Source organism: Haplochromis burtoni, unplaced genomic scaffold, assembly GCF_018398535.1.
Source record: "Haplochromis burtoni strain Fernald_Lab_line unplaced genomic scaffold, NCSU_Asbu1 Contig_442, whole genome shotgun sequence".
Classification (NCBI taxonomy): Eukaryota; Metazoa; Chordata; class Actinopteri; order Cichliformes; family Cichlidae; genus Haplochromis; species Haplochromis burtoni.
Window position 1 is genome coordinate 270,019 of NW_024582803.1, and position 9,043 is coordinate 279,061.

General features: G+C 40.7%; 1 protein-coding gene across 5 annotated transcripts in view; it reads right to left on the reverse strand.

Moving 5' to 3' along the window:
* The window catches only part of LOC102313436 (restin homolog), a 22,728-nt gene that overhangs the window by 7,421 nt on the left and 6,264 nt on the right, over window positions 1–9,043 (reverse strand). For all 5 annotated transcript variants that reach the window (XM_042213438.1, XM_042213440.1, XM_042213442.1 and 2 more), the window contains 4 exons: window positions 8,084–8,167; window positions 7,918–8,001; window positions 7,513–7,575; window positions 4,162–4,260 (listed from right to left, as the gene is read on the reverse strand). In XM_042213438.1, the coding sequence (XP_042069372.1) occupies window positions 4,162–4,260; window positions 7,513–7,575; window positions 7,918–8,001; window positions 8,084–8,167 (330 nt within the window). The remainder of the gene's footprint in view (window positions 1–4,161; window positions 4,261–7,512; window positions 7,576–7,917; window positions 8,002–8,083; window positions 8,168–9,043) is intronic.

Genomic DNA, 9,043 nt, shown 5'->3' on the forward strand with positions numbered 1-9,043 from the left:
ATGCATCGTCTGTCACTGGGAAGGATAGAAGACCAGATCAGTTTCCTCACGTTACTGCAAATATTCCTCTGTCTCAGCTGATTCCTCTTTCCTGCTTGATTCTTTGTCTTCATCATAATTGAAATGGATGATGTGTAGTCCTCTGACACATCTTCTATTTCAGTTTCACATTCTGAAAATTCAAGAAACTTCAAGAAGCCCAGTCACTTTCTCCCCAAGCTCCTCAGACTACCATGTCCTGGATGCCTGAGAACCTACTTGAACATAGTTCAGATTCTTCATCACTTTTCTTCACTTCATAGCCTTCTTCCACTTCTGCAGGTGGCTGATGTGCTTTTTCAGAGAAAGGGTAGCATGTGCTCTAAATATTGACAATATTTTCTATATCTTCTAACCCTGGATCTTCCTGAACATTGATTCTCCCTCCTCATTATACTAGAGGACAATATGTGCTTTGTCCTACTGGTCTTTGCTTTGCACAACATGGTAAAAAAAAGTATGCTCATCAAAGTATGCAAATCTCCAGTGCAATGGAGGCTTTTGAGGATACTTTCTGTGTATGTATTATTGTAGAGTCTACCTTACAATACGAAACACTTTGATGCGGCTGTTGTTGTGATTTGGCGCTGTATAAATAAAATTTCATTGAATATAGAGCACCTGCCTCCTCATTGTGCTGCCTGTTGTTGTTGTTGTTGTGGCTGTTATGACCAGTGCTTGACCCCACACATCAGTGATCCAAGATCAAAGATGTTTGAAAACAGTATGTTGTGAAAATACGGCTCTTTGCAACACTTTGTACTTTGGGGTCATTTTTGTCCACGAGGACCACCAACGTTATAAAATTCAATAAAAATCCCATAAATAAATCAAATTACTTAAAACTTATTCCAGTCATTCATAGTATAGTAATGAATAACTTCTGTTATTTTCAGACCATTTGATGAATAAAAAACACATTTATATGATAGCAAAAGATTTCTTTAGAGGACAAAAATGACCCAAGGACAACACCAAACCCCCCAAAATATGACTATCCAGAGTTGGGACCAGGAAGCAGAGTTGCAGTCTTACACGCCTCTCTGCAGCTTCTCTCCTCCTGTTTTTTTTTCTTTTTTTTTTTATTTTCTTTGTTTGTCTTTTTTTTTTTTTTTTTTTTTTTTTTTTTTTTTTTTTTTTTTTTTTTTGTCTTTGAACCCTTTTATAGCCGACAGGTACTGAACCACGTTACAGACACAGTCTCACATGTATGGAAGCCCGTTTCCGCCACTTAAAAAAAAAAAAAAAAGATCCATAACTCAAAATTTCGAGTTGCTTTTCTCAAAATTTTGAGTTAATAAATCGAAATTTCGAGTTAGCGCTGCCAATCAGTAATCTACGTGAATGATGTCATTTCCTTGTTACCCGGAAGCTGAAGCCCTCAGCTACAAATGCTAAGCTACCGGTATTACATCCAGTCGTGAATGCACAGATTGCTGAGTGTTTTCAGCCTGGCTTCACAAATGACGAAATCCCTGTGTTATTAGCTGAATCACATGGTGTTACTATCAGCAAACGTACTCGGGTCATTCTTACTATTCGGTGCCATTTGAGTCCTAATGACATAATATGGTATATTTAGTGTAAAACTTGTCTAATGCTTATTTCTAAACCATTTTCTTGTATGTTTAACCCCCCTCTACCATAGAACACATTGATATATACACAGGATAAATACATTAAAAGTAAATTACTTTTATTTTAGCACAAGTCACTAAAGTACTATGTCCCCAGTCATGCTTGCTCGACTTCAGTTACAAATATAACTTAAAAAAAAAATAAAAATCTAGATTTTTCATCATTTCTGGATTGGCTTATTTCTAATGTTCCTCATCAAATGTTCTTTTTTATTATTAAGCCATGTTTAATACTTAAAATCTTTAAAAAATGTTGTGTCCCTGAATCAACTGTCACCCCTGTTACTCTGATAAGAATTCCATAGAACACATCACCTGATTATTCTTTTAGTCACATGACACTCCCGGATGTAACATATTTTGGAGGGAAAACTTTCAAGAAGAAGACGAGTAAGTACCACTCTTTAATCAACCCTTTTTTCAATGTTTTAGCAAGATTTTGTAATGTGGCAAAGCATAACACGTCCAACCTGTTACGCTTATTAATAATGGAAACAATTTTTTTTTTGTAATTTTTATAATATGGCTAATAAACATGTTAAAAATGGTTCTTAGTGGTCACCATGTACTAGCTTGTTGTTCATCATACTAGTAGTAATGGCTAAGTTTAGCATAAAATCTCCCCCCTGTTACCGTCACCCCTGTTATTGCTATGCACTGTAACATGAAATTTCCTTGCAGATTTTAAAAAGGGACATTGTAGCTTTTAGAAAATGTAAATATTACTATAACTGTGTATTCAAAACAGTTATTAATAGAAAATTGAATGTCCTGTAACAGGGTGGACATTTGGCACGTCATGGGTAAAGACTTTGATTTTAAAAAATATTATAATATAATATCCTTAGCTGGACCAATACATTTTTCTTATAGGTTGAAAATCCCTCTTTTAGATGAAATGTTAAAATAATTCAAAATTTTGTATTTTTTGATGAAGAGTGATCACACTGAAATGGCACCGAATAGTAGGAATGACTCACTCGCGAAAGCACCAATTTGTTGGGATCCGTTTTTGAGAGCGCTTTCCTCTGCGCCATATGCTTCCGGGTAACAAGAAAGCGACCTCATTCACGTTTATTTTTGATTGGCAGAGCTAACTCGAAATTTTGAGTTATGGATACTAGCTGTTTTCCATCCATCCATCCATCAGTCATCCGCTTTGTCCGGGGTCGGGTCGCGGGGGCAGCAGCCTAAGCAAAGAGGCCCAGACCTCCCTCTCCCCAGCCACCTCCTCCAGCTTGTCTCGGGGGAATACCAAGGCGTTCCCAGGCCAGCCGAGAGATATAATCTCTCCAGCGTGTCCTGGGTCTGCCCCGGGGCCTCCTTGTCGAGATGCCGAACCACCTCAGCTGGCTCCTTTCGATGTGGAGCAGCAGCTGCTCTACTCTGAGCCCCTCCCGATGGCCGAACTTCTCACCCTATCTCTAAGGGAGAGGCCAGCCACCCTTCGGAGGAAGCTCATTTCTGCCGCTTGTATCCGCGATCTACTAGCTGTTTTTTTGTTTTTTTTTTATTCAGTGGCGGAAACGGGCTTCCATACCATAGAGACTGTGTCAGCTCCCAAACAGACAAAAACAAACTAAAAACCAGCAACAAACAACTTAAACATAAACAATTACAAAGAAAGAACAATACAGTATCCACATCTGAACCAAAGAGTAAAACAGTGAAATGTGGATTATTAAATATTAGGTCTCTCTCCTCCAAGTCTCTGTTAGTACATGACTTAATAATTGATCAACAAATTGATTTACTCTGCCTTACAGAAACCTGGTTGCAGCAGGATGATTATGTTAGTTTAAATGAATCAACACCCCCGAGTCATTCTAACTACCAGAAATCTCGAAGCACAGGCCGGGGGGGCGGTGTGGCAGCAAAGTTTATAGAGAGGTTCACTGTGAAATAATGTGTCCTAAACTAACCTGCAAATTCTTCCACAGTGGGAAACAAAAGTGAGGCGACGGTTGTTGTGATTCTGCGCTGTGTGAATAACACTGAATTGGGACCAGTGATGGACATGCAGTTGTTCGCCCTAAACCCAAACAATCACGAGCTTCCTCCACCAGCTGGAAGCTCCGAGGCTGAAACTAGAACAACAATTGAGGAGTTTTTCCTGTTCTCCCTTCAGGAGCTCAGTCTGAGTTCGTTTTTCTCCTCGTCTTTCCTCATATTGTGTATTTCCATCATTCTTCCTCTCTGACCGGTCTTCTCTATGTGATGTTTGCATAATGTACGGTCTGAAGGGTAAGGTGGCGCTGGAACACCGACACCTTAACCCGTTTTCCTTCGGGATCAATAAAGTTGAATGAAATGAAATCTCTCTGAACTCTGATGTGAAATCATTCCCTGCAGGACGAACGGATGCTGCACCTGGTGAGGAGCTGAGCTGCTGCAGCGACTTCAGTCCACCCCGCAGAGCTGCAACAAACAACACGCCCACCCGGCAGCGTCACTCTGCACATGAACAGCTGATCAGCTGACTCACCTTCAGCGTCAGCGCTCAGCTCCTCCAGACGGGCGCCCAGTCGAGCCTCCAGCTCCAACATGTCAGGCGTCAGAGACGAGGCGTTGGAGGCCGGAAACTCTGCAAAGTGTCGACATGCAACATTAAACGCTCAGGTGGGCGGGGACAAAATGAAATTTTAGTCGGAAAACAATAGCGCCCCCCGGTGGTGATGGTTTAAACATTCAGCGTCAATTATAAAAATCACCTTTAAAAATCTCAGACGGGAGCTTTTTATTTGTTTTTTTAAATTTATGTTTGATTAGTTTTCTTATTTATACAACATGTACAACAAATTCAATTTAATCACCGTGAGGGGGAAAGCAAAACCAAAGCGAACAACAACAGAAGAGACAAACGGACCAAAACAAGACCAAACAAAACACAAAAACAAACAAACAAACCAAGAAATACAATGACATTATACAAAATCGGACCTCCCATTTTGTACATATTTCAACCAATATTCTTCAAATGAGTCCGCCTGGCACTTTAGCCTAAAAGTTATTCTTTCTATAACAAAAATATTATATATCACATCAATCCATCCATCTATGGTAGCAATATCCTCTTTAATCCAAAGGCGAGTTATGGCCTTTTTGCAAGCTACTGACAGCACACTGAACAAATATTTATCCGGTTTGCATAGATTAAGACTCTCTAGGTTGCCTAGGTACAACAATGCAAAATGAAATTGTATTTTCTTTTGAAAGATTGTTTCCATGACCTTGTCCTTATGTATTTCTTTCCAAAATGGAACCACACTGGGACATTCCCAAAAAATGTGGAAATGATTTGCTGTTGCATGTCCACAATGCCTCCAGCATGTTGTATTCTGAGATTTTTGGGCTGGGGTAATAAAATAACGAAATACATTCTTCCAGCTGAATTCCCTCCACGAGGGGGAGCTTGTTACTGACCACTGCTGCCTACAAATCCCATCCCATTCCTCTCCTGTTAAGAATAGATTGCTCTCTGTTTCCCATCTTCCTTTAACATATCTTGTATCATGACCCCGTAGATTGATCAGTGAACAATATAATTTGTAAATGATTTTTTGATAGGGTCCATCTCTATATGCATTCTCGAATATATTTATAATCTCTTCATTCCCAGTCGATAACTGAGGGGGCTATAAAAGCTACTAAGAACTTGTGTTTTTTGTATATTCAATTTATATCCCGAGTATAGCCCATACTCCTTTAACACTGACATGAGCTCCATAAGTGATTCGGTAGGTTTTGATAAGTAAACCAAAATGTCATCTGCAAACAAGGCCAATTTCTGCTCACTTCCAGTGATATTAATCCCTTTTATGTTACCATTCTGCCTAATCCTTTCAGCCAATGGCTCTATAAAAATAGCAAATAAGAGTGGACTCAGTGGGCATCCTTGTCTTGTGGACCTTTCAAGCTTGAAAGCATCTGAAAGTTCACCGTTAATCTTTACTTTTGCAGTTGGGCTATTATACAAGGCCCTCAATATAGTGATGATGGACCCATTAAACCCAAATCTAAGCATTGCTTGGAATAAAAATTCCCATCTCACAGAGTCAAAAGCTTTTTCAGCATCTAGACTCAATAATATAGCTGGTATTTTATTTAAATTAATATGTCTAATAATTTGCAGAGTTCTCTTAACACTATCATGGGTTTGGCGCGACCTAACAAATCCAGTTTGATCTAAGTTTATTATCCTTGGGATTAGGGCTGGGCCATATTATACCGTTCACGGTAATACCGGTATAATGTTAGGCAACGATAGGAAAATGAAATATCGCGATAGAATATGAGTAAAACGCGCATGCGCAGTGCCTTTGTTTTCATACGCACATGGCCGATTGTTGAGTGAAACAGATGAACCAGAATTGGTTTGTAAAAATGGTGCAACTTCAGTGATGTGGAACTGGTTTGGTGTTTGTCCGTCAGATACACAACAAAGCACATTTTTTTGCAGAACATGCAAGCGGCCGTCGTTATTGTCGTATTTGTCGGACTAAGATGCTCTTAAATCTGGGAGTAATCTGGGTCCTAAACTCCGTACTTTCAGGTCAAACAACACTGCAGCATCACTGAGAGTTAAAAACTGTCTAAATTCTTTCATCTTTAATAAAACGATCAGCATTGCTGCTTTACCAGGTGTAACTATGAAGTTTAACTTCCAGGCATCCATGAAAACAAAATTTATTACATTTAACGGAGTTAGAAGTTAGCAGGAAGCTAGCGGAAGTTAGCTCGCTAGTTTCGCTAGTTACCTAAGCATGATATAGCATGTTCTGACTGAGAGATTTCTGAAAAAATTCAAACGTACAGCTCTGCTATCACTTCCAACATAAATGAAGACAGGAAACTAAACAGCAGTGACGTTTGTAGGGTTACTGAAGTTGGGCTAGCTGGTATATAATGATGTGCTACGTGATCGCTAGCGACACAGCTATGTTAGCATAACATAAACAGTGAAGCTGGAGGACGAACACTAACACTTTTCCACTTATAAAAGTTAACGTGAAGGTTCCTCATGGTTAGAGACAAATGCAATCGCATGGCAGGATGCTGTAAACGGACCAAACTTCAGTCAGGAGAACAACTGAGATAATCCATCCACAATACGAGGTTAGTCATTAATATACTGCAACAACATGGGAATAGAGCAGCTGCCAGAGAATTCAACATTAATGAATCAATGGTACAGAAGTGGAGGAAGCAAGAAGAATGAGTTTAATAAAGTTTGATTTATCTGACTGCTTTGTTTCGCTTAATGTGCCTTATAATCCCGTGCACCTTATGGTCCGAAAAATACGTACTGCACACTGCAGTTTAATGTTGCAAAGCACCTCTTTTTAACTTCAGTGGATATTATACATGGTTATGCTCAGGATATGTCAGCCCATTTCTACTGGAAATGCCTTTTGGTTAAACTTTCAGCAAGGAATTTGCATTTGCACTGTTACATTTTTATAAAGCTTTAATGTACATAAAAACCAGCTTCTTGTTTAAGTGAAAATAAATGGAAGGTTGTCTTTTTGCGCTAGTAATGTTGTGGAGTTGTATTTTGTCTCGCATCAATTATATCGTCAGTTATATCGTTATCGCAAATTTTCAAATATATATCGTGATAAATATTTTTGGCCATATCGCCCTGCTCTACTTGGGATGATCCCTTCAAGTCTCCGTGCTATGATTGACGTAAACTATTTGTAATCTACATTTAATACACTTATTGGCCTGTAGTTGGAACATTCTAGTTTGTCGTTATCAGAGCTTTATCGGGAGCTTTTTAAAGGTGATTTTTTAAGCCGACCCTCGAGTCAGCAGGACAGGAAGCGAATCTGACCTGAGATCTGCTGCCTCAGCTCCTCCATCAGACTCTCGGCGTTACACAGTCTGGCCGCCAACACTGAAAATGAGCAAACACACACAGGAAGTTTACACACAACTGCTTGACAAAATAAAATGGTGGAGACTTTTAGTCTGAAATTTTTCTGAGGAAGTACAACTGAATGTCAGTGTGAGCAGCGCCCCCCAGTGGCCACACAGCGTCACCAGTCAGTAGAAACACAACTTCCTGTTTTTCATCATGAGTCTGGCTCACAGCCACAGACTGTATATAAAAGATGTACACCCTTTATGTCCATCTTTAAATACCGTCAGTGGGACTTCCTGCTTCAAAGAAAAGTTGGTTAATCTATGAAATTAGAACTAAGTCACCAAACAGTGAGTGCTTGATGATGATGATGACCTGCGTTCTTCCTCCTCAGCTGCTCCACGGTGCTCTCGCTCGCCCTCAGTCTCGTCTGCAGGAACGGCAGCTCCGCCGCCAGAGCTGCAGACACAGCAATAACCCAGTGTAAGGTCCACAAACCTGCGAGCCGTTGCTCAGGTGACGACGAGGGTCCGAGACTCACCCGAGTTCTTCTTCTTCAGGTCGTCCGTCGAGCGCTCGCTGCTGTTCAGCCTGGACTGAAGTGTCGACACGTCGGCGGCTCGAGCTGAGGGACGACACAGGACATCAGAACCACCTCGGACTTAGAGGCCGAAGAATCTGATCCAGGACCGAACCCAGGCCAGGTTCGGTCCTGGATCCAGAACGGGACTCTGACCAGACCCAGACGAGATGGCATAAGTACTCACGTTCTGTACTTAAGTAGAAGTACAGATACTGTTGGAAATGCTGAGAGCTCCAGCAGACACCTGGATTTAACCAGATGTGAGCAGATGTTTCCTGAGTTGTCCATCCTCTACACTAACAGTCTGCTGTTCATGCTGTCTTTGTATTAGACTGTGCACCAGTCACACACTGTTCTTTGCTTTAAACCATCGCAGTACAAACTAACCTGTTTATCCTGCAGAGGTTTTGCATGCAGGCTTCAGTCCCTCTAACGCACAGATGTCCAACTCCAGGCCTCGAGGGCCGGCGTCCTGCAGGTTTAGATGTGCCCAATTCAAATTTTTAAATGAACTCCTCAACATGTCCTGAAGTTCTCCAGAGGCCTGGTAATGAACTCATCAGGTGATTCAGGTGTGTTGACCCAGGGTGAGATCTAAAACCTGCAGGACACCGGCCCTCGAGGCCTGGAGTTCAGGTCAGTTCATTTTTATTTCAAACATGTGCTTTCACAATCATTACAAAATATCATTCCATTATTTGTTTGAAAAGGAGCAGAAGTATTTACTTATTTGTCCCCACCCCCTCAAGCTTTACCTCTCATTCATTTAATTTTCTTTTAGTCTTAGGCTACGTCCACACGTACCCGGATATCTTTGAAAACTCAGATTTTTCTATACATTTGCACCTTTCGTCCACATGTAAATGGCGTTTTTGGTCACTGAAAACTGAGATTTTTAAAAACTCCGGCCAGGGTGGA